The following is a 27231-nucleotide window of genomic DNA, read 5'->3' as shown; positions in this document are numbered from 1 at the left end:
GATAAGGACTATAAACCGTCGGCCCAGTGTACACAAATGCTCATGTGCACTTTAAAGAACCCAGTACATCTTTCGAGATGAGTAGGGGATTACCCCAGTATACTGGCCCCTGTTGTCTTGTGATGGGATGGCCACTTTGAAGAGTGATTTAGTTCACTGTTTGACATATCCTTGGCCCTTGTGCCTAAAGCTGAATAAATAAACGACAGATTCTGATGGAAAGGTAATTTGTTTTGGATATTGGATCTAATTTCCGTACGTCCGTAATTAGGCAAAATTTCTGTAGCAACTACAGAAGTTCTCTCACGTTTCTCTAGTTTTACTGTTGGACCCCGACCAATGGCCTCTCAGATCCCTGTCAGATTTGTTACCCAAATCAACAAATTTCTGTGGCCACCACTGCTAAAATTGTATCTGTACAATATTTACACCCTAGGTGTTCATACCGAAAAAATCTAATCCAATTTTACCACCCAACTGCAATAGATGGAAAACAAAAAATGTTCTTATACTTTTACAGGGAAACACTTTCCATTTTATTCAAAATGAAAATAGAGAAACAACATTCTACAAAAACAACTAATCGTTATGCAATTTACAAGCATTGAATTTAACAATTAACTTCATTGAGAAAACACTAACATCATCTAGGTCTCTGTACGTAATTACACCCAAGTGAATTTTATTTTAGGTAAAAAAAATAATTGTTGTATGTGTTTAATTCTGCAAACATTTTACACGATTTAACCTTATTACTGAATGCAACTTTCAAATTGCTTTTGACAGTAATAAGTGCCATTGTAGTATGTTATTGGTTTAGTAGTTGCAAACATTTATTTGCTACAATACCAATACACTATCTTTCACTCTCAAAATAATTATGCGAATTTATTTCAATGATTCGCTTTGGTGGCCTTTATTACGTTCAGCAAAACAGAAAGACTGAACTTCAATGAATCCAACAAGTTGATATCATTCTAGTAGATTTGATGTATGAACACTGAACACTTAAAAATGCACTGAAATGTTTTAGAGAAAATCTTAGGCAATTTCTGCTTTCATAAGGAAATTGACAGCAATGGCCCAATAGGGTGAAGTAACACAGATTATTCTCACGACAAATAGGAATAATTTCCGTAAAAATAAAAATGGTCAAACTCTGAGTGCAAAGACCATTTAAAATCTTGTTACTATAATAAAACGTCTATATAGTTGGAAAACTTGCAGATCTGTGGGAGGAAAAAAAAAAGAAAAAAATTCTTAGTTTCTGGCATTTTATCACAAATATTTTATATATTTATCATGAAACTAAATATGATAGCATTGAACTTTACTTTATTGCATACAGGTGCAAAAATATACAATGGTGATTTACAAAATCCAAGGAAAAAAATCAGGAAAATAAACTATGAGAACAGTGCCCTCTATAATACATTAATGTGATAATACTATAGGACTAATGCCTTTTCTTTTAAATGCGAAGCCCTCTAAAGCAATGTGAAAAAGACTACTGGGTCAAAATGTACCACTACATTTTAATGCACAGTAGGTTATCTGATAGATTTTGCACAAGTGTGTGGTTAGTCTATTCATAAACAAATTCTGTGAAATATTCAGTGATGTGCATGGTAGTCATGCTGTTTTATTTTTCCTGTACATTTGTTCAGTTGAGCTGTGTTTCTTGGATATTTTGATCAAGAAGAATGCTATAAAAGGCTATTTTGTTCTTAGACATTTTTGTTGGTCAAACAGACCAGGTAGACTGTCTGACAAAAAGGTCCAATCCAAACAAGGCATATTGCATCACAACCAATCATAATAGTAAATAATAAAATTTGCATAGTGTACACATCTTTATTATACTACAGTACTAGCAAACTCAGAATTTCAATTTTTCAACATATGCATGATCTTACCTCTATAAGTTTAGGACTCATCTTCATCTTTGACCTCAGCTTTGGCCTCAGCAATTTCCTTTTTCTTCTGACCGATATGCATCTAGAAATAATAATTTGCGTCATATATTTTGTTAATCATGTTATTGGTTGAATAAACATACATTTATCAAAGACAGTTGAATTCATTGGAGTTTAATATATATGTGCACATAATACATATTTCAATATGTATAGCTATCAACGATCTATGAGACATAAAATCTATGTCAGATATAAACACATTATTTGTGAGGTCTTGCCACAAAATGAGTCTCATGGTTAGAAATTCAAAAATTGAGTTTATATTATATTTGGGTAGATCACATTATAAGCTTTCATTTGGTCTTTGAATGGCTTCCCTACTATAAGTAAATCCAGAGATGTGAGCATTTAAAATTTAGGTGTATAAGAACCACATTTTGAGAAAATCAGTCTCAAAGATAAACTAACCTGTACAAATAATATGACTAGAATTACAGAATATGTGGAGAGAACATTGTTTTGGCAAGAAAATTCACTTACAAAGTATACAATCATAAAATATAAGTATCAAGTTATTCAAAAACATTAAAATCAAAATTTTGTAAAAATGTTGACTTTGGCCTGTTTTGGTGAATATCTCAATATGATTTCACCAACGATGCGTTTCATTTCGTGGTGAGACCTCACATTTTTTCTTGCAAGTATTTTTTGCTAATGATACAACTGCGATAAAATCCATTGTAATCTCAAACTTGGTGAATGCAGCGGAGCAAGTGGTCTTAAAGACTGAAAATATTTTTGTTGCACCACACAAAGTTTAATGTTGAGCTAGTTTTAAAGCCTTTTACACACAGTAAGTTTACTGGGTTAAACGAGACATTTTTTTATTCCTTGTTTCGCAAACTTATTTTATTAAAGATCATCAGATGAGGGTGGAAAAAAAATAAAAATAAAATTTTGTTTTCTTATTTTGCAAATGGTTTTGCCAAAAAAATCCAGACGGAGGAGAAAATAAATATAAATTTTATTGGTGAATGTAAACAGTGTAGTAATTAGATAGTTAAATGCTTCAAATTTTTTGATGGAAGAATGGAAATTAGGAAGAGATATACATATCTTATCTTTGGAGATTTTAAGGCAGTGGAGAGCATAATAAAAATAAAGAAAAACTTTTATTTTTTTCTGAAATTCGCATTTTTAGTGGTGGCAGGTAATTGGCTAATTGGCCAAAAATAAATTTTTTCTTAATTTAAAATTATAAATATTTGCCGGTGGCGGGTTTGCTAATCAAGGTATAAAAAAAGTCTCGCCTTAGTATAATCCTATGTGCAGTTTCATGGGGTTAAAATTCGAAATTTTGGAATGCTAGCCCAACTGATGTCACAAATACTTCATAGGTACAGTAATTGGGTTCTTTAACTCAGCTATAAACTCATGACCCCTGTGCATATGATGAGAATTTTTTGTCAAGACAAAGAAAAAAAATCAGCTAAAAGGGGTAAATTCCTCACAAAATTCATCTACCCATCACACAAAGAGTGTCAACAACTGAATCACACTGCTTGCTCAGCTATTTAGTTCATGTGCAGTGAGCTTCATTTTTACTAAGTAATATTCTACAGAACATAGAAATACATTGAATAGATTGTAATGGTTCTTGGCCTTACCTTCAACGCATGGTAATGTGCCTTAGTACTGCAGTGCGTCACCTTGGCAACTGTCTTCTTGTGGTAGAATTTGTGGCAGAGCTTGCAAAAAAAGCCAGATACTGGCACAACAAAACCTTGGCCTAGGAGAATAAAATAACAAAGTGGGGAAAATGTAAAAAATGTACATGGGAGATGGAAAAGGTCTAGGAAAAGAATTGGGATAGCAAATGATAAGAGGATATGTGAAGATAATGTATAAAAAACAGAGAGTAATGGTTTCCATCGCCTGTTCTTACCGCTTCCTGCGTGAAGGATTGCCCTTATATTTAAACCTTTACTTACACAATAGAGTACAAATAATCACTTACTATTACTGTATTAGATACAATACAACTTGCGACCTTATAAAAAGTAAAAAATGTAGAGTGAAAAATGGATTTATCTAAAAGCTACTAATTTATTTGCTCTCAGTTTTACCGAGATAAAAACTAAACACTACAAAAGACTGTTGACAGAAACGCTTGTTGACCCTCCATTCCTCTTGAATGGAGTTCAAATACAAAAAAGACTTCATGGTTCAATATGTAAAAAAGAGAGTAAACTAGATAAAATTGTAGGCTATTTTGCAAGAAAAGAATGTGTAGTGAAATTTCTAAATATCTATAAGAAGTCCCACTTCGAACACATAAAATGATGAAAAAAAAGATGATGATAATACTGACACATTAAATTATGTGTAGTTTTGACCAAAGCCAATTTTGTATACATATATTCACATCATTAAGTAAATTCTAGACCCATGTTCTGAGCCAGGCTCATAGCCAAGTTCAGAGTGAAGCCCTGAGGAAAGCTTAAGCACAGAGCCAGTTACAGAGTGCGACCTAGAGCCATGCCAGATGGAGACCTACAACCAGGCCTAGAGAACAGACTAAGCCCAAAGCTCAGTAATATCATGTAAATAGCACAAGAATGTGTGTATGCATCTATAGTTCCACTGAAAAGTCAAATATGAAAAATGTTAAAAATGCATTTTACCAGTATTATGGGTTAAATACACTTACAAACATGACAGAACAAACACAACAGTGCAACAACACCTTCAAACAAGTTTGAATAAAGGACAGGAGATAAAAAGATCAAACAAAATAATAGCATATTTTTCATTTACGGAGATAATATAATACAGTTCTTTTCAGTTTTTTTCTCCAAATTCACTTGAATTATATCCAAAGTGTACAGTAATACAGTGTCAAATCAATTTTGGAATATTGAAGCCATCTCCATGTTAGATCACCAACAAAGGGAGATTGTTAAAAAAATTCAACATAAACATTATTCAAAAAATACCTACAACTTATGATGATTGTCATTATAAAGAATCAGACAGCATAAAGACTACGTAGTTTTTCATATGAAGATTTGATGAAAAAAATATAACCAGTAATCAAAGCAAAAGAAATGACAGCTTGAAGGTGAAGGAACCTACCAACAGGTGTATTTGGGTCAAACTCTCCCAATTCCTCGTCCTCTGGTTCTGAGCATGTGGGGCTATCTGTGGTACAATCTTTTGACTGCCTGAGGCGTTTGGGACGACGGAGTACAGGCTTAGGGGTTGGTTCTGTGGTGGTGAGAACAGAATCAGACACTGGGGTAGGCTCAGCTTTAGGTTCCTTCTTGCTGACAGCTGGAACTTCTGGTGCTGATGACACTGGGGTTTTAGAAGAGATAGGGGTGGTCACTTCAGGAGGGGGTTTTTCCTCCGTTGTGGATACCTTCAACGGATCTGGTTTGTTAGTTGTTGTCTTAGAATCTTGACTAGACTGATTGACAGTAGGCACACTATCCGTTTTAAGTGGCTTTTCAGCTTCCGCCACAATTTGTTCATCCTCAACAACGGACTGTCCTTTCTCTGAACCGCCCTGAAGTGGCTTTTCATCGTCAGCCACAATTTTTTCATCCTTTACAACGGACTGTTCTTTCTCTGAACCGACCTCAAGTGGCTTTTCATCGTCAGCCACAACTTCGTCGACACCAATGGACTGTTCTTTCTCAGAACTGACCTCAGCCGATGCATCAGCACCGGCTGCCTCCTCTGGTTTTTCTGAGGCTTCAGTAGGACTATCGCCTTCATCTTTAGGCACTTCAACTGCTGGGCTAGGGGTTACCACTGTGCCATTTGACTGATCTGGGCTGAGTTGTTGCTGCTTTGGTGTATCATCATTTGTCTCCTGAACAAAGAACAATGAGTTTATCTACATTAAAATTATACACGTACAAACACACATGGCAACAAGAAATTGTGTTTGAAGGCAGGATTAAAGTTGAAATAGGGACACATTTGCCAAGGGAATGTTACATAAGAGATGTAATTAATAGGTAGAACACTGTAGAAAGGAGGCCTTCTTCACCTAGATGAACCTCATAGTGGTTTTGGACTGAATTCATTGAACAAGAATGATTACTCTTAACATTCTTTTGCAACAGAATGATAAGATATGTTTCATTCAAGTCTATGTAAGTATAATCAAAGCATTACTGACATTAAAAGAATATTGTTTATGAAATGTTATCTATAGAATTTATTTCAATTTGTAATTTGTAGGAAGTTTTAAGTACTGTACTTCCATCAAGTTTGTCAACTCATTTGAAGGTTAATGGCAGGATACTAGCAAGAGGGACACGTCAAAAGCTATATAAGCAACATGTAATTCATATCTTATAAATTCTGAGCAATGAAGGTGTCAGCACCATGTCCAACCCTCTCAGGGGGATTTTTAATGTTAAGGCTACAACAGCCGACGAGTACTCCAAGAGTAGCGAGTACTTATCGACGATGATGACCAGTACAGAAGACAAGGTAGCTTACGGATCCCTCTTCAACCTCCTCTTCAAATATTCCAATGGCATCTACAGTAACAAAATCCTCAGGCTTGGCTGAGCCTTTACTGCGTCTTGCCTCGCATTCCTGCAGTCAGAATTAGCAATATAAAAATAAAATATTGATGAAGATTAAAATTAAATTTGTTGAAGGGAATAGACATCCAGTATATAAACAAAACATTAACAAAAGAATGGAATAAATGGCTTCTTTCAACATCTCAGAGATCTCGTAAATAATAAAGATACGACAAATCTGAAATCTATGTTGTAAAAAGGATTATGTTCATAATCAACCAATATGGTAATATGGATCCTTGGGTGAAAGGGTTAAACAAGGAAACATCAGCTAAATAGCACATTTAACATTTTTCACTTCTTTGAATATAAAATATATGTACCGTAGTGAATAAAAAAATAGACAATAGGATAAGACCACAAGGAATACAAATGCCTTTTGTTAGGAATAAAGACATAATGTGGGAACGGTAAGCAAGTAATAAAAGTGAAACGCAAATACGGATATTTGATGTCTGAATGATTTTTGACAATGACAAGAGAGTAATATTTGACAAGCTGTACAATATAGACTGGTACAACGTCAATGTCTGTGGGTTAAAGTTCAAAAAATACACCTTGTTGACGAATGGAGCAGCCAAGTGTCAAGAAATTTGTAAACAATATGATTGTAAAAAAGGTTAATAAAAAAATATGGGGAGACGTTGGTGACGGTACCTTCTTATGACGTTCAGTGTTACAATGCGCCTGGTACTTCTGATTGTCCTTGAAGGTTGTGTTACAAATCTTACAATGCCTTCGACTCTGCTGCACACGTTTCTTGGCATCCTAAAAGGAGATAGACACAATGGAAAGAGTGGAACTGGTGGCTCAGCACGTAGATTTTCCGAATACACATAAAGGTGCTCGGTAATAAATATTTTCATTTATAGAAAAACACACTAAGAGAAACTGTACAAAGTAAACCTGTGACTACAATTAACAAAGATGTTGCATCATCATATTATTCAGTGTGGCATGACCCCTCTAAATTGTCCTTTTGCACTCACTTCAAGAGTTAATCCTAATATCTTGTACTGTAGATTTTTAAAAATATCATCATCATGAAAAATGTATCAAAGAGTAATGCACATAAGCCCATAATATACAAAGAACTATATATAAATAAAAAAATTATTCATTAATCCTTTATAATTCAATTTTCATAGATCTGCACCAACTCTCATTAAACATCTGATGCAATAAACATATTTGTCCATGAATATTGCATGACACAGCGGCTATTTATCATATAATAAATTACGCCATAATAAACAAAAATGATAAAATGTAATTTTGACTAGTGGTCAGTGCATTTTGACTAGTTTTCTAAAGTATTTCTAGGTCGATCATCAGTTCAAACACAGGCCTATGTATGGCTGCACGTCTACATGTTACAGTGATTGCGATAGACGTTTGAATTTTCATAGATGCATGCTTATCCAAAAGTATATGCAGACCCTCTACTTTTAAAGACAAGGTCTATACAAACAGAGACAGAGAATATTGACACTGTAAACAGATGGTGTCATATGGAACAACCCGAGACATGCTATTATATTTAAGCAAATGTGTGTTATTACTCAACGATGTTGCAATGTACATAGTAACGCCATCATACTTTGGTTATGCTACCACCATGGAGTCAAGGAAGAACAGTAAATGTAACAGCACCATTGCATCAGAGTACATGGAGTAATTGTTTAATACTGAATTACAAACACTGACTTAGAATGAAGGATTTTCAATGTGAACATTAAAAACCACCCAAAATTATCACTGAAATAAAATAATTTTCATATTCTAAAATAAATATACTTAAAAAATGTTCAGATTTTACATTTTAAAAATTAATAATGAAATAAAAATAAAAAATGTCAAGATACAAAAATTATTTTATACTATATACACATTAGTTTCATTTGTAATACACCAAATAATTTATTTATTTCAACAATATTTTGAGAGTGTGGTCCATCCGGCCAAAGCTGATTAATTTTGACCCTCAAATACATACAATAAAAGACAAAAGAATAAAAGATAAAGAACTTTAACATTGATAATTAATTCAATTAAAAGAGAAAAATGTAAAATTTGAAAACATGATGAATATACAAACCCAATTAAACACCATACCTGATGACTTGTCCCTTGCCGATGTTCAATCGTGGATCCGTGGAAAAATATCTGACATTCTCTGCAGAAATGACGATCACCACGCGCTGTGCTACTACTACTACCTCCAGTACCGCTGCCTCCACTACTGGTGGTCTTAGGTCTGGCGTTGCTACCTTTAGGCCTACGAAAATCAACAAGTACCAAATAATGAAGACGAATGAAATGATGGAAAGAAGGTGAGAATTTGAAGTGATAATCTGAATGTATTCTAAACTACAAATCCCAAATGTTATGATAGAGATGTTAAAAACAATGTGATGAGAAGGAATATGACAACTAAGAAGATGACAACAATGATGAGGATGGTACTAATGATGCGTGATGAAGATTATGAGGCAGATGATGTAAAATAAATGCTGGTGATGAAAATGCTGATGATGTGTGATAATGACATGAAGATGATGACGACAACAATGGTACTGATGAAGAAAATGTGTAAAGAGGATAAAGTATATAATCATGGTAATGACAATGATGCTTATGGTGCAATGAAAACAATTTTATATGGATGACTATGTAGATGATATGTGTAATGATGACAATGACATTAATGATGTGGTGGATTATGATGATGATGATGATGTACATGGATGATAATTATGTCTATGTTATTGTAATGACAATCATTTCTTATTTCCTTTAATGTACAGGGAATCCTTTATACATGATTAATGGTGATGAGTACCATGATTCTGCAGAGAGTAATTAAAAATAAAATGTAAATTTCTATAACTAACACATATTATAATTATATTCTATAAAAGTAAATTTTAGAATGTTTAAGGAGCCATTAACTGAAGCTCAAATAATTCATTTAAAATTTAACTTTACAAATTACACATCACTTCAGTTCAAGAAAACATTCAGGTGTGAAAATTTGTCAAGTTATGCATCTAATGCTGTATCTTCCGGTAAACTTGCTCCACTCCATTAGGTATAGTTATAAGTAAACAAAACAATCAAAAGTACTGCACAATTGAACTTAAAATAAAATAAATACAGTGTTATATAGTTTGTTCTACTTAAACATGTAAAAAAATGTCAACAGGCGATACTATATAATAATAATATTTCTCATTATTTTATATTGTATTAATTTGTATATTATTATCTTACTTTCCCTCAATCATGCGGAGATGCTGCTGGGCCTGCATACGTGCTTTTGCTTGATTTGTTTGGAAGTTGGCAACCACCATGATCCGGTTGATAGCTGTGCTATGACTTTGGCTGTCCATGTGCAGTTTGTACTCCTGGGGAGAAAAAAAATAATTTGTTTCTAAATTTTAGGACGAAGGTCAATAAGTGTATGTACTGTTAGTAAAATAATTGTAATATTATTATTTTCGTAAATCCCTCTGATTTATAAGTTACATGGGCCTCGACATGGGACTCAGGTTGGAATATTAGCATTATGATTTTGATTAATCACGTAGTTCACGCAAATATCATATGAAGAAGATTCTATATTCGTGTGCAACTGAGTGGAAAATGTTTTACCTATGTTTCGGAACAATTAGTTTAATTCTACTCACAGACAATTGGTCTAGTAGTATTGTGTTGCCAATCAAACACACAGTAGATTCTATATCCCTAGATATCAAAACTAACTGCTGTTGCTTGGACTTAACAGCCAATTATTGTTGGAAATTTCCATCAATTAAAAAATATTCTTCTAGCACAGTGGTTCCCAACCTTATTGCATTCACGGACCCCTCAGAACATATTTAAGTTTTCTTACAAATCCGCAAGTCTAAGTTTAGTTACTGTTGATATTCCACCAATAGGATTATAATTATAAGAATATAGATAGGCCTACATTCATCCTAAAAGTACATCAAAATTATTTCATTATTGATTAGTCTCCAATTGATCAGAGAGTTGCCGCAATGTTGCGGTAAGCATGCCAACATAATAACCGGTCTCAACCCTTTCACAGCACCTTTGTTACAGCAATATTGCAGTAATCTTGTGCTTTTCTGTCTGAAAGGGTCCTGCTGTAAGGAATGGTGTAATATTGGCAGTTTAAATACCACAGAGCAATTGTTTTCAACTTTAATCTTCTTTGTTTATGCATAAAACACATGCCGACTTGATTGCCGCAATATCGAGTACACCCTTTCAGACAGAGCAAGTCAGTAAAATAATGAAATCATGAAAAATTGTTCTAAAAGTCTAGCAGACCCCAACAATGTTTGCAGACATATGATTACATGCTCATACTCTTCCAACTGCAATATGTCCAGCTATATAAGATCACTTCAAAATAAGAATTCCATGGCCTATATCACCTATATGAAATTTGAAATATCGATCTATTTGTATGGGCAACCACAACCTTCTATTTGGTATACACTCTCTAAAGTATAACTAGCAATCCCCTCAACAATAGAGTTACAATAAATAATATCAATAACATACCGACATGAATAAATTAAATGCAAGACCACTATTTTTTAAGTAATTAATAATCTGATGATACAATCAAGGTTTGTCTGTGGGAAATGCTTGCATTTTCTGGTTCCTGATCCAGATTAGACTGGACAGCATTAATGTACATGATAGTGCCACCACATTACTATCACTTACATTTTCTGGTCCCAGGGAACTCAACCACAAAAACTCCATCCTAATGTTGTATTACACCCATATCAGTACGGTAATAACTAAAACTAAATAAAAATAACAATAAAACAAACAAATAAAACATATAAAATATATTTCATTGTTTTAAAAAGTAGAATAAACAGGTATCCAAAATGAGCAACTTATTCTTATTGCATTGGCTAAACCATCAGTGGATGAACCATCCTTGTATAAAAAGGAGTAGTACTGTACCACCAGAAAATAAACAAATAAATTTCATATTTAAACCATGAAAAATTATCCAATCTGGTATATAAGCCTACAGTACGAAGCAACTTTTCAAACTGGTATAATTTTCTTCTTCTTGCGAATGACAAGCAAGCAGCACGAAACTTGATTACAAAAATAAAATTGCCTTTGAAGGGTAAGGGTGTAAGAAATTGTTTATGTCACGACTATACCAGTAATTGCTGTAATAATCCAGGCATAAAACCATTTCCCATTGCTTCAAATTTGTGATTGATGCGATAGGATTACACCAGATTGGATAAAATACAGTACACCAACTATCTAGGTTTTAAAACACTTTTGTCTACCTGCAGATTACTGCTGACAATGTTACAAACATTACAGCGCCAAGGTCCACTTGTCGTGCTACTATTCTTATCCTGTAAACAAGCAAGATATTTGGGACACTAATTAATGATACAATTCCTATTTTACATACTTAATAATTAGAATTAAAATTGAGTAAAGAAAAAATTTCCATCTACAGTAATACGGCAGGGTGGTCATTGGAATAAAGCAACAATGTGTGTTTTAAAGTCTTCATAAATACTTCAATGTCACTCCTATGTAATTTCGATTAGTTTTTTTTTTTCTATTCTGCAGCACTTGCTTTTTGAGATTTTGTATGAAGTAAATTAGTCAATCTACACTGCATTGCATGCCTTTTATATATAGTGATAAAACATTTAAATCCTATCAGTGTTATTACATTTTTGCAAGTACAAAACATCAGTGCACCCTTGACTTACTGCAGGTGTAAGAAATCTTTAGGTCATCAAATACAGATGCCTTTGAGGGTTATGCATGAAATAGTTTTATTTCTTTGTGCCTTTTCCTCTTAACAATTATGCATATTAACTGGTACATTATTCTTATAGCAGTGCACAACATCATGTGAAAAACAAACTAACATCACGGTACAATGCTTCCAAAAATTAGGGAAAAAAACATACATTAATCCTACCAAAGAGACTGTTAACGGTATTACTGTAATGCATTATTGTATAAAAGTTTCCGCATGATTACAATCTTGGTTAGGTCGTGCATCACACGCTTTCTACTACACATTCTACTGCAGCTTTAGCAAAAAATACATTCACAAGAATTTTAAAGAAAGGAAAAATTACAGTGAATAATTTTTTGCCCGCTCTTCAAATGATTTAAAAAGGTTGTGTACTTTATATAATACACTGTTGATGAAATCAGTAAATCAAATCTCTTCAAAAGTAATATCACTTCTAAAAAAAAAAAAAAATGGGGAAACAAAAACTTTATACTTTACTTTATTATTAAATACAAAACAATAAAAAAAAGTTTCTTAACACAAAAGAATGCATTTGTTATACATAATTTGGTTAATTAAATGCAAATTATTTTTGTTAAGTTTGACCATACTCCTAGGAATAAACACTGTTTAGTTAAGTTAGAATGGGAAGTTGGACTATAGGAAAATGCTAAATTTACATACCCTAATTGTACTTCTTTTTCTGGCAGGTCCACTTTCATCATAATCATCTGTAGGCATTGTTGGATCATACAACTCCTGGTTGAGGGATCTTTTCCGGCTTCTATTTCGTTGGTTTCTATCGCTATTGTTGTATCCTGTCATTGGCGCCCTTCTACCACTGTCCATACCCTCTTGAGCAAGCATGGCCTGCTGAAGACGGACCTTGGCAGCAAAATCCTCTTCCCGAACACTAAAATCTCTACTGGAACTGTATGAGCTTCCACCAGCCATAGGAGGATTTCCAAGCAGAGATGACCCCATTCCAGACTGCTGTGACGGACTCCTCAAATCTGACTGCCACATACTGCTTCCTCCATGCATCCTATCCAGACTTCCTCCATGCATCCTATCCAGACTTCCTCCATGCATCCTATCCAGACTTCCCCCTAGACTTCCCCCAAGACTTCCCCCAAGACTTCCTCCAAGACTTCCCCCCAGACTTCCTCCAAGACTTCCCCCCAGACTTCCTCCAAGACTTCCCCCCAGACTTCCTCCAAGACTTCCCCCCAGACTTCCTCCAAGACTTCCTCCTATGCTTCCCCTTAGGCTACTACCTGTAGATGGTTGGCTTAGCAGGTTGCTCTGTAGCCCCATATAGCTGGACTGGCTTCTGTAACTGGTCTGGTTTAAACTAGACTTTGCAGTATTTAGATTGAGGTTCAATAGAGATGGGATATTACTAGTGCTCAGCTGACTTCCACCTCCCTGGTTGCCACGTCTTCTTCCATTGTTACGCTTCTGTTGTTTATGCATCTCAGCTAGAATGTTTGCTAAACTTCTGTAAAAAAAATTGCAAGAAATTTTTTTTTAAATAATTACCACCAGAATGTGTTAGCTTTATCATAAAGAATGATTGATCCCAACCAGGTTAGAAAAAATGTAATTCTACTCGAGTAGAGAAACAGAATGTGTTGAGAATGACGTTGCTTCCATTAGATTTGTTTACAAAAATAAATGCTTTGGGTCGTTTATTCGAGGGAGGCAATATTCCAAATGTGGCTCTAGAGGGGGTGTTTATTCAAGAGAGGTGTTTATTCAAAGCAGGGCATTTATTCGGATAAATACAGTGACTTTAAAAGGACAAATGAGTATAGTTTAGTTAAGTCTTGACCTATCCACATTAGAAAATCTGAAACTGAAGTTTAAGAAAACAACAAATTGTAAGTCAATATCATTAATAAAATAGTATGCTTTATGACTACTTTAATTTTTATTATATTTTCATTATAAAGAAGATTATTCAACATAATCGTCCCCATATTAAACCTATGAGTTTAATATCGAAATGAAATAGAATATTTTGTCCTTTCTAAAATGAATATAGTTAATACCACACTTCCTAAATAATCTAATGTACTGTATTAGATTTATTGGATTACAGGTGTAAACAATGCTTATGTGTGCACGTTCAACTAGTGTACGTGACAAGAGATTTAAGTCTGAAGTGACTATGTAAACAAGTTCGATTGAACCAACATTGCATCAATCACAGTCATTCTCGCAGACTCGTTCCCCATGAAGAAATGATGCACAGAGCCGGAAAATCATTTGCAAAAATAATTGATAACAAATCATGCAATCTATCACAAGAACATTACTTTATGGATCAGAGAATTTATTCCTAATATGAATTACCCAGGTACTGCATTATAAACTTAATTGAATGTAAATATCTATATTGCATACTAACTACATTTAATCGAACAGAATAACATTCTAGGTCTACTGTACACACTCAGTGACAAATTTGGTAAATTTCTACCATGACACAATTTTGTTTTAAAATTTCAAGATTTAGTTATTTAAACTCAGTACTTCAGTAATAATAAAATAAAAAAATTATTTAAAAAAGTCTGTGCTGCTTTATATGATGCTGAGTTAAAAGAAAAGTTTAGACATTCTATGGACAGATGGATTCACTTGGAGATAAATCTACATAATTATTTGGAGGACTGTCAGTGACACTATCTGCTCTTTTCCAGAATCTGTTGCTATAAAACGACAATAATATGGGCTTGGAATGGATCATAACCTTTTATTCTATAGTGCTGTACTACATAATTGAGGTTTACTACACAATTGGTACCGATACCCCAAATCCTTGACTTAAATCCATGTCTAGGTCTTTGGATTAAGCCTATAGAAGATTAGCTGTTACTTCATACTACTTTGAGGCTATATAGTCGCACAAATACTAATGCATTTGTAGTCTATACAATTGCACAATGCCCATTGTGATATTAATCCAGAAGTTCTCTTCTGAATTCAATTCCAAGAAAGATGAATAGAACATGATGTTTTTTAGTACCTTGCACAGACTGACTGCAGAATAGGGCATTCAGTTGCGACACAGTGAAACAACAGCATCACTTCTATAAGGAACTCCAACCAGGAAGTAATGAACTGTAGGGCCAACTACTCCTGTTGTGCACTCAGTGGATCAGTACAGTAGGTACTGTAGTCTCTCATTTTTTTCATGGGGCCTTAAATTATGTTTGGGTTTAAATTGCTTGGCAACACTTAAAAAAAAAGTATGCTGTTTCACAAACCTGTCAGTTGCTAATAAACGATGACTGCAAAAAATTAATGATTTCAAATTTAAATAAAATTTAACTTTTGGCTTGTATAGTGCAACCAGTGGTGTGTTTATACCAGGGAACAGTGAAATTACGTAATTTCACTGTTCCCTGGTTTATACTCATCACACAAACCACTGCCAAAAAATTGCCCATTTTTTGACTCCCATGAAGGAGTCAAAACGTCGATCTTTTCTTTTTAGCGTTATTTTTATGTTAAATATTGTTCTATTTTAAACATTTCTAATAAATATTATAACATTAAATTATTCTATACATCTCAAATTTTTCTTAAATTTGCAATAAAGTTATTTTAAATCTTGAATCTTGATCTACTAGGGAAAATTTTGGAAATTTTGTCCAAAATTAAAAATTTGTATTATGAATTACAAACTAATATTAAAGGTCCGCAATTAAAGAACTCACTTTGTTGCCATTGAGAGTGTTGGACTTGGTAAAACCTTGCCTCCACTACTTGGAATACCAACAGCTGTCATAGGATTTAGAGCAGATGTGGATGTCGTAATAGCTAACGGTAAGTTGGGCACAGGCAGACCGCCAGAACCAAGACTTGAAGGAACTGACTGGACCGACGGGGGCACTAACATTCCAGGGGTTGTAGGCAATCCAGGTGACAATTGCACACCTTGATTACCACTAGGTAGTACAGGTAAAGATGGTACCCGAGTTTGTTGTGTAACTGGAGTGACCGTAGTCCCTTTTATGGGTGAAAAACCAGTGATGTTATTGTTCAAACCAACAGTTGGTTGCGTTAATGATGTAGGCGACGTGAGCTGCAACTGTTCCATCTTTTTCTTGGCTATCGCACTATGTATAGCTGCTAGAATGTCATCCATATTGCTTTAGTACTCGATAAAATTTCCCACTAATCGATTAAAACATATCACATCCACTGTTTACGATCAACAGAAGTCCGCACATAAAATGTCTACTTGGAATCATAGGTTCTAAATTTTATATCCAAACTGGACTTCTTACTAGCTGTGGTCGACTTCAAGGCAGAATTATTATGCTCAAAACACTACAATAATTGACAGTGTGATCATGACTATGATGTACACGTTCGCACAGTGCTTCAGACTTGAAATCATTCATGCACACAGTACTAAAAGTAGGCGGAGCTTAACTCATTTTACACGCTTGATTAAACAGGTCTTCTGTATTCTTTTCCCTCAAGTACTTATGTTCACTATTGTCTTGGATCAGCGGGACTGTCAACATATTTGATGGTATTGGAATTTGCCTTTTATAGGCCAGTTATTGTAAAACAATGGCTAGGGTTGTGTTTATTAATACTGGTAATTCTTTCTTCAACTATACAAACAACTTTCAACTTTTTACTGAATCAAATTCAATATAAAAATAGGACTCGCAAAAAAAAAATAAATAAATAAATAGATTTGACAGAAAAAATTACAAGCAGGAGACAGCATTGTCAAATTAGCTCTTTCGATTTATTTTGAATACAGTATGAGCTTTCAGAGGCATCAAGCAACTTTTATCATAATGTATTAAAAATTATAGCAAACTTTATGTCCAAGATATTCTGATTACAACTAACAAAAATTATTGCAATATGGGATATAAATGTCAAATCATTATTATTATTACAGTGGCATCTCCCAATTACGTACCTCTCCATCTGAACAGAGTTCATAAAGGGAGACTTTTTTATACCTTATAATCGAACCTGCCACCTACCAATGACGATTTTGAATAAAAATAAAATTTTATTTCTGGCCAATTAGGGCACCTGCCGCTACAAACAAAATTGAAATTTCGGAAAAAAATAAAAGTTTTTCGCCGCTGCCCTGAAATCTCCAAAAATAAGATACAGTATGTATATTTCTTCCTAATTATTTAAATAACTCAACAATAAAATTTATTTTTATTTTCTAGACTTTCTGGATGTTTCTTGCAAAACCATTTGCTAAATAATAATTTTTTTTCCCGCCCTCATCTTTAAAGAATCAAGTTCACGGAACAAGGTATAAAAAAAGTCTCGCCTAATAAAGAAAATTTGTAATTCAGATTAAAAAAATTTTCATAGCATCTCAGTGGTGAGAGTACAGTAGATCTAATGCGTACATTGTTTAGTAGGCCTATTAAACAGGGCTGGGCAGGCCTGTAATGTGCCTTGCCATGGGAGCACATTTCTGTCACAAAATATGACTTGGATTTAATACTGTTCTTTGAATTGATTTTTGAATGAAAACATTACCATTAATAGAAAAAAACAAGTGTTACTCTCTTCATAAAAATCAAAAATCCACTGGAATAGGGGCCCAATAAACGAAAAGTGAGATTCTCTATTCCTATTATATGGTAGCTGTCTGAGTTCTAAATGGAATATATCTCGGCTGAAAACGATTTATATTTCTTGCTTTAAAATAAGTTTTATGTTAAAATATTATTGGTTTAAATGTTGAATTTATTACCCGATGTAACATTTTATATTATTTTTTATGAATTTTATATACAATTTTATAGTGTTTTTGCAGTCATCGCTGCAAATTATGTTAGTAAAATCGAGGGTTTTACTTTGGTTTTACTGTATTATTATTATTATTATTATTATTATTATTATTATTATTATTAAATATATTATGTAGTTAGTAGTGGTAGATGAAGTGCATAATAAATGTCAGAATTATAAATAGTTAAATTATCTTTTTTTCCCCCTTCAATGGATGAAGTCAACTTTACTGCCAAATATCAAGATAATTCTTCTTAAAACACCCATTGGAAATAACAAGTAGAAAAAACCTACTATCTGTTTTAGCACAGTTAATTACACATAGTGCATTCCTTAACACCATATTCTTTGTGAACAATAAAATATTGTTTTCTTAGTTCTATGGGGATTGTTTACACTGCCTTGAAAAATAGGCCAATGAGCAAATCGTTTGTGTGAATAATTACCAGTAATGGCCTGCATATTTTAATTCGAGGAAATGTTTATTTCGATTTCATGTTTCACTTGTTAGTATTTGTATAATATTAACCAAGAATGTTCTGTATACCTCCTTTGAAATTGACTATCTCAAATAACTCGCACTAAACTATACAGTGATTAAAGTCCCACAACATGTACACATCACCAGTGATTTCACAACTCAGGCAATCAATTCTGCCTTAAATAGATTCATATATCTATAGTGCCATTTAGCTAATGGAAACAGAAATAAAGACACTTTTACCCGATCACAGAACAAACACAATCTATATATAAAGCATAACTTACTGTAGATAATTATCTGGTATTGATACCCAGTAAAGTGTGAAAATAATTGTGTTATTCACTCAAGTGTGCAATGTGAAAAATCAGTTTGTTTACTTTTCAGTGTGTGATACAGTAGTGCTAATAAGCACATTTAGGGAGGTATGTAATTGCTAGACACAGGTGTTTATACATTTCTGTAGCCGATCAATTTATATCATCAATTTCAAAAGGCAATGGTTAAGGTGTGGCATGGACAATTATTATTTGTAATGATTCGGATTCTATACTGACAAAGTTTATTGATAATGTACAGTATCACCTGAAAATATCAAACCAGAGCCTTGCAGGCGTCAATGTTCCTATGCATGATACATGACTTTATCAGAAAATACAAGGTTGGGTCAAATTTATGTGGTGGTTTAACTTGAACAATTCAGGTTGAGTGAGTTTTTATGGCCCAAAACACTGATTTCAGACCACTTTGGTAATGTTATTTGAAAGGCAAAATACAGTAATATTTTTAGCACACCAACAAGGTAGGCTTACTTTGAAATATTGTAAAAAAAAAATTTTAAAAAATAAAAATGTTATTCTGTAGGCATATAGTATTTAAATTTTACAGTAGTTTGGAACGATATCGGAGTGGGGAGTGGCAGTGGCCTACTAGACTAGGATACAAAATGTCGGCAAACTTTTTCTTGACGCATGCGCAATTGCATAAATGTCTACACGCACTCACACGCAAAATAGTGATTACAAGAATTTCTATTGCATTACATCCATAGGAACTAAAAAGGAATCCATGTTTGCTCTGTGAACAGAGGCAGTATATAGAAGCAGATTGTCGCAGACAACGATATGCTGCACGTGCCTCATCACAGTGTCCATGGAATCACACCAATGAATATTAAACAGCGCAATATGTGTCCAGCTTTTACAGTAGGATGCAAGCAAAATGTTCATTAATTTAATAAAAGCATCAGCTCAGCACACTGTATCACATTAATTAAATTATTCACATCAAAAGGGACTTGAACCAATGGAGGTCTTGAGTCTCTGGTAAGGGGGCGTTCACAATTATCAGCATTTTCACAAGTGTACAAAAAAATGTTGATTTTGCTAAACTATTCTCCATATTTTGGTGAAGTCAACTAAAGCAATGTACTTGGTTGCTTAAAAATGAATATTAAAACTGTATATCCATGGTTACATTATAATTGTATCATCATTTGTAATACATATTCAGGGATGTCACAACGCTGGTTGGCGGTGGACGGGCCCGTCCAGCACTCAACATTTCCGACCAGGATTTACAGGCTCCTGACCACCACTATTATTTCAACAGTTTACAAATTGTAACAAAATAATTAGTTTACCTAAACAATAAGATGTGTAATTAGTTTACCTAAACACAATAGACAAGCTAAATTGATAGATAAAGACAAGAAGAATACAATAAATGTTTCCATGGTTACGTTAATTGTAACAAAATACTGCACTGCCCTGCTATTCATCGCTAACTGAACAGCCTAGGCCCAGTTAAGTCATAGCGAACGTCGTGGGCCAGCATGACACGGTTGCTGTACACATTCAAAGGTTACAGTTGAAATCGTGACCATTCAAGTGTTTTATTATGAGAGCATGATCCGGGGCAGGAAGATTATTAAAAATTTACAAAACCTGATTTATGTTTTATTTCTTTACTTTGTTTTCATTTTGCATTTTAAGTTTTTCACTTTTAGTTATAATTGATATATAATGTGTAAATGGACAAAAAATAAATACATGAGTGCACATGAATCAGTGACATACACATTCATCTTGGTAATCGTCAAACATGTGAAATTACGGCAAACAATGGGGCTGGGTACAGTCGGATCGACGCTTTGTCGCCAGGATTTGTTCATTATTATTTTTTAATCTAAAACAAAGCATGTCAACTATTGAATTTAATTAGGCCTACAGTAAGTCTCATCTTCATCTCTTTTGTTGCATTCCTCAAATTCTGGCCTAGGCCTACCTGGGCCCCCACCTGGGCCTAGCCTAAAAAAACCCCCCCCCCCCCCCGGGAAAACGTGGGATGATCGCCGACCAGCAGTCCAAAAAGCTGGTGACATCCCTGCATATTGCATGTTATTTTGAAGCAACAATTTTTATGCATATGTAAAAGTATACAAATATGTCTACATTACCCCATTTCCCCCTCCCCAGCATACTGTTTGTACACTTGTGAAAATGTCTTGCTTTACAGTAACTTTATAGGTACTCCTGATTTTACTCAATTTTTTGAACACTTTTTCCTTTGTTTGATCTATCCCTTCACATATTGAATTTAGGGTATAGATCAAACAGACGAGGTTTTTAAGTCCTTACAAAATCAACACTACTGAATAACCAGAAATGATAAAATTAACAAAATTCTAGAGCAGAATAGCCTACTATAGGTTTTAATACTGTGAACAAGAAGTGGCTCGTAAAAAAAAAGGATGTGCATAGGTCATGTGCTCATGTGAGGCCGGCCTTCATTGCATGCAGTATGTTCATTTTTAATTCACTTTAATATCTAGACCAGAAATTTATTGACCAATTGCAACAATACTACAGTAGCACGGATTTATGCATGGGCAACTGGCCCATGAGTTATTTTAAAAGAATTTATAGTGTGGAAAAAGAAACAAAGCTACAGTATGCTATGTAAATAATGGTCAATCGTTATGGACACTAGAAATGATATTGTTGGCGATTGACTGTTTGTTGATTTTGTGAGTGTATAGGAGGAAAATCAACTGAAAACAAATTAGATTGACATGAGTGACTATCTGGAGTTTCGCCATTCACGGGGGTTTTAAAATGGCAGCTTTACTGTATCTGTCAATCACCTGGTTAACAGTGTTTTCTAGGTTTATTCTATTTCAATTATTCTTTCTATTCTCTCTAGTTCAATCTATTCTCTGTTCATTCCAAGTTACTAAAGTTTGACAAATTTTTATTTAAAACAGTTCGCCATCCAATTCCACACATTTGAAATGTGAAAATTTGGGGTGGTCTCTGGGTTTGGTCTCCAATTAGAGCAGGGGTGGGCATAAAAATCGGTTGGAGGGCCAAAGTGAATTTTTGATTTAACACCGAGGGCTGCACACAAACTTTGATGTTTACAGTGTGCTTCCAAAAACCTTCATGCACAGCTTTTATACCACTTTATTCTCAGTTTTAACAATAATGCTTACAGATGATCGGTGTCAGGCTGTAAAAAAATAATTGTCGGGCTGCACTTTGCCCACCAGTGAATTAGAGGATTAGCTTTGTGTTAAAATATTAAAGATAATTGGTTCTTTGAAAAGTGGTCTCGGAATTAGAGGTGGTCTTGATTGGAGGGTCACTGTAATATGGTGAAGTACACTGATTGATATTTAACTACTAACTTAAGAATAACAAACTACAGTATTATATAAATGTTTTCCACAAAACCATGTTGAATTTTGCGGTCTATCTATCAATTTGATTTCCTTATAGAAATTTAGTCTCACAGTCTGTGACAATGACTAGCTAATCAAAAGATCACAAAGCTATTAGGCCAATACAATAGATGGCAGCAAACAATTATTTTATTTTTAGTGTTTAGCATTACTGCACTAATTCAGCTACAGTATGGTATTTGATGCAAGGCAAGTATTGTGGCATTATACGGTACACTTTTTAGTTGTGTTCTTAATGTGAAGGTATAAACAGCCGCTGCTACACTGCTTTATTAACTTTATAGAATATAAAATTGTGCAACTGCAAAGTGTTGTTAAGTAGTGCTGTGAAAAAATTTAGGAGGATATAGAGAATTTTCTTATTTTACAAACACTATTCGAATGGAGGGACATGAAATATTCCAAGAAATCATATTTACATATTTTTGGAGTTTTGTGAGGAAACAAAACAAACCCAGCAACGTACAGTACTGTATTAATTTGGTATTGCCTTACTATTGTAGCTACAATCAATGCAGAATCTACTGTCTTAAAATTATAATTTAGGGATGCATTGATGATTCTATTAGTGCTATTTTAGGGATTCATTTGAATTCTGAGTTTTGTTATGTTCCAAGGGGTCCCAAGTTTCTTGCAACTCACTGGGGAATCACCCCGCAATTATATTCAAATTTTAAGTCTGAGAGTGCCATTTCCAGCCATCTAGAGATGCCAAAATCATAACATTTTTTACCTCAGCCCCAACCACGGTGGGCCTAAAGTGGTCTAGACCCTTCATCTGTTGAAGTCTCTCCTTGACCATGGACCCCCCCCCCCCTGCATTTCAAACTCCTGGATTCGCCACTGCAGATCTCCCGGGATTGACACCGCAAACCTCCAAAATACACTGTGATAGTGATTAAATTATGTAGTATAGGACTCATTTGGTATGTCAAAAAAAAAAAAAATTATAATGTTACGTTCATAACAATCTATTTTTGGGGTAAAAAGACGATGTTTTGTTATTGTATAAAAAAATTGCTAAACCCCACAAACACAGTGGAAAAACCCCATCCAAACCCTTGATGGTGATTGAATCATGTACTGTAGTACAGGACTCAGCATGGTATCTCAATAAAAAAACAATCATAATTTTATGTTGTACTATACATAACAACCTATTTTTGGAGTAAAAAGGCCATTGTTTGTATTGAAAAAATGCTAAACCCTGCAAACCTCCAAAAACACAGAGCAAACCCCATCCAAAACCTGTGATAGTGACTGGATCATGTAGTATAGGACTCACTTGGTATCTCAATAAAAAAAAAATCATAATTTTATATTCGTAACAACCTATTTCTGGGGTAAAAAAACCCCATTTTTTGTATAAAAAAATTGCTAAACCCTGCAAACCCCCAACTCAATTTGGTATCTTAATAAAAAAAAAAAATTAATTTTGTGTTCAAAACAATCTATTTTCTAGGTAAAATCTTGATTTTTTTTGTTAAAAATACCTTAAATTACACCGCAAACCTCCAAAAACACACTGCACACCCCATCCAAACCTTGTGATAGTGATTGAATCATGTAGTATACAGTAGGACTCACTAGGTATCTCAAAAAAAAAAAAAATCATGTTTTTGGGGTAAAAAGGACATTTTTTTGTATAAAAAAATTGCTAAACCACGCAAACCCGAAAAACAAAGGTGCAAACCCCATCCAAACCCTGTGATAGTGATTGAATCATGCAGTATAGGACTCAACTTGGTATCACAATAAAAAAAAAATCATAATTTTATGTTCGTAACAAACTATTTTTGTGGTAAAAAGACCATTTTTTGTATAAAAAATTGCTAAACCCTGTAAACCTCAAAAAGAAAAAACACTGCAAACCACATCCAAACCCTATGATAGTGATTGAATCATGTAGTATAGGACTCAACTTGTTATCTTAATTAAATACTGTAATGTTTTTGGATGTTTGCAGGGTTTAGCAATTTTTTTATACAGAAAATGGCCTTTTCACCCCAAAAATCAAATGCACGAATTCCTTTGCAGCTAGCACTTTTGAAAAAGCATTAATGTAGCATTACATTGATACCAAGATCATTGTCCTCTATCAAATATCAACAAAGTTACACAATTTAAGAAATTATTAATTATGCCTAATTTTGGTCCTTCAAAATCAATGTAAACAATAGACTAGCATGTGAGCTTTTTCTTGAAAAATTATTAAAAACTGCTATAACTTCTTTGTTTCAGACATATTTAAATAAAATAAAAAGCATTTGAAGGCATTTAACAAGGACAAAAAAAAAAGAATTATGAATTCATTAAAATTCAGTCATTCAATAATTAAATAATAATTTAATTAATTAATCACAAGTAACTAATTACCATTAGGCCTACTGTATGCCTCAAGCAGGGATGTCACCAGCCTTTTGGAGTGCCGGTCGGCGATCATTCCGCATTTCCCCAGGGGGGACGCCGTATTCGTGAAAGCTCTTAAAAACTAAAAGGCCTAAGTCGAGCAGGCCTAGGCCCAAGGCTAGCTGATGCGATTTTTTTAGGTAGGCCCAGGTAGGCCTAGGCCAGAATTTGAGGAATGCAACAAAACAGATGAAGATGAGACTTACTGTAGGCCTAATTAAATTCAATAGTTGACATGCTTTGTTTTAGTTAAAAAATAATAATGAACAAATCTCGGCGACAAAGTGTCGATCCGACTGTACCCAGCCGCATTTTTCACATGTTTGACGATTACCACGATGAATGTGTATGTCACTGATTCATGTGCACTCATTTATTTATTTTTTGTCCATTTACACACATTATATATCAATTATAATTAAAAGTGAAAAACTAAAATAAAAAATTAAATTAAAAACTTAAAATACAAAATGAAAACAAAGTAAAGAAATAAAACATAAATCAGGTTTCGTAAATTTTTAATAATCTTCCTGCCCCGGACCATGCTCTCATAATAAAACACTTGAATGATCACGATTTCAACTTTAACCTTTGAATGTGTACAGAGCAACCGTGTCATGCCGGCCCACGACGTTCGCTATGACTGAACTGGGTCTAGGCTGTTAAGTTAGTGATGAATAGCAGGGAAGTGCAGTATTTTGTTACAATTAACGTAACCACAGAAACATTTATTGTATTCTTCTTGTCTTTATCTATCAATTTAGCTTGTCTATTGTGTTTAGGTAAACTAATTATTTTGTTACAATACAATTTGTAAACTGTTGAAATAATAGTGGTGGTCGGGAGCCTGTAAATCCTGGTCGGAAATGTTGAGTGCTGGACGGGCCCGTCCACCGCCGACCAGCGTGGTGACATGACCTCAAACATGACCCTGACCTCAATGTATAAAAAAGACATGATCAAAAAGACTCAAATACAAGATTTTGGTGCTCAAGTTAATAACATACTGTAATACCAAAATTAGATGAATAAATATATCAATTAACACAATGGAATTGGTTTCAGAGCAATATAATCTTGGATTCGATCAACAAAACAAAACATAAAATCATGGCTGTGTACATGTGTGTCGCGATATGTGCAAAGGTTCCAACCCTCCCGATTCGATCGGGAGTCTCCCGAAATTACATGCATCTCCTCGTCTCCCGAATTTGTTCTAGTTCTCCCGAATTTCAAAAACTTGGACTAGGTTAGGACTAGATATTTTGTACTTACAGTACAAACCACGAAATTTTAACATACGACCTGTAAAAAAAGATGGGATTTGCACGGCGAAATAGATGAAATTATCTAGGCCACATGAATGAAAAACCTTACTGTATAGGTATCTTACAAATTACATTTATGACGACTCCACGAAAGACGTTAATGCTTTCAGAACATTTTGACGTTGAGGGTGCTTTTCACTAATTGGTGGGAATGTGGCGCCTTTCACCTGCAAATTCTCTGGTCTCCTGATTTTTTAGGTCTAGGTAGGCTTGGAACGTCTGTATGTGATTGCAGTAAGACCAGACATGCATGACGTCAGCCTGCACCACACAAACAGATAATATGGTTTCAGAAAAATATAAACTAAAACTTATCTTCTCTGAAATAATTGCATGTTTTTGACAACCAAAACCTTCGGCAATAAATTAACTAACTTTACAAAGTCGAAAAAAATTGGTTTGATGACGAGGTCAAAGAGGAAAAGGAGGAATAGGCTACGTCATTAGTATTTTCGGGTCATAATAGGGAAAAAATACATACGACCTCTGCAGCCAAAACAATAGAGGGCTGTGCCGACAGTTGAGTTCCTGGCAGAAAATGATAGCGATGCCATGATATCGAGCTCTCAATGGCCATTAGTCACATACCTTTACTTGCACCACCAAGTCAAGCCTATTTTTCCTGCACGTTTTTGGTTCTTTCTCTGTGTCACGTCCGTTGCCATGAGACATGTCATGCACACTAAGTTTTTTATTTCTCGACGTCAGCCCCTACTGAGTATTCGACAACGTTGGCTAGGGAAAAAGGCTAGGCCACCAAGCCAAGCTTGCTACAGATGGCTAGGCTTAGAGCTGCTGGGTATACACCTCATGCCGCGGCGGTAGCCCGGGTTGGCCGACCACCACCATTCACTGATGCCGGAAAATAAAGCATACCAGATCACCTCCATTGTTTTTCTACGAACATTAACCATCTATATATCGAAACAGCAATTTAATAATTTACATTCACATATTTGCTACAGTTGATAGCCATTTCTTACCTATTTTTTCCTTAATTTTCTGTTTCTTCGATTCTACAAACTTTCCGTGATAAGCGCCACCACCGCATGCAGCAGAGAGTATATTAATGCTGCCCTCTATTTTAGTTTGTTTTCTCCATAGAGCTATTAAACAATTATTCTTATTATACCTCTATGG

At 34.3% G+C, this 27231-nt stretch overlaps 1 protein-coding gene across 3 annotated transcripts; it reads right to left on the bottom strand.

Annotated features, from left to right (window-relative positions):
• Nucleotides 1–503: 503 nt before the first annotated feature.
• Nucleotides 504–27187, bottom strand: LOC117100430 (RNA-binding protein 20-like). 3 transcript variants are annotated; one of them, XM_033240116.1, is made up of 11 exons: nucleotides 27075–27187; nucleotides 13020–13836; nucleotides 11860–11931; nucleotides 9797–9930; nucleotides 8639–8801; nucleotides 7181–7291; nucleotides 6435–6533; nucleotides 5055–5796; nucleotides 3587–3708; nucleotides 1917–1998; nucleotides 504–1229 (listed from the first exon to the last, which is right to left on the bottom strand). In XM_033240116.1, the coding sequence occupies exons 2-10, from the start codon at nucleotides 13809–13811 to the stop codon at nucleotides 1927–1929; spliced, it is 2307 nt and encodes a 768-aa protein (XP_033096007.1). In that variant the 5' UTR covers nucleotides 13812–13836; nucleotides 27075–27187; the 3' UTR covers nucleotides 504–1229; nucleotides 1917–1926. The 3 variants fall into 3 exon arrangements, with proteins under 3 accessions (XP_033096007.1, XP_033096005.1, XP_033096006.1); XM_033240114.1 differs by lacking the exon at nucleotides 27075–27187 and adding an exon at nucleotides 16061–16749; XM_033240115.1 differs by lacking the exons at nucleotides 11860–11931; nucleotides 27075–27187 and adding an exon at nucleotides 16061–16759.
• Between the last annotated feature and the right edge of the window lie 44 nt (nucleotides 27188–27231).

The sequence above is a fragment of the Anneissia japonica genome, unplaced genomic scaffold (assembly GCF_011630105.1).
Source record: "Anneissia japonica isolate Jap-2015-1 unplaced genomic scaffold, ASM1163010v1 scaffold1642_len504882_cov181, whole genome shotgun sequence".
Taxonomy (NCBI): Eukaryota; Metazoa; Echinodermata; class Crinoidea; order Comatulida; family Comatulidae; genus Anneissia; species Anneissia japonica.
The sequence above is the reverse complement of the archived record's forward strand: the minus strand, read 5'-3'. Positions and strand labels throughout refer to the sequence as shown.

Coding starts and splice junctions, on each gene's coding strand:
- LOC117100430 (XM_033240114.1), bottom strand. CDS start 16,491: ATGGATGACATTCTAGCAGCTATACATAGTGCGATAGCCAAGAAAAAG. Junction 11,932..13,019: donor GAAAAAGAAGTACAATTAGG/GTATGTAAATTT, acceptor GCTTGTTTACAG/GATAAGAATAGTAGCACGAC. Junction 9,931..11,859: donor TTGTCAGCAGTAATCTGCAG/GTAGACAAAAGT, acceptor TTTTCTCCCCAG/GAGTACAAACTGCACATGGA.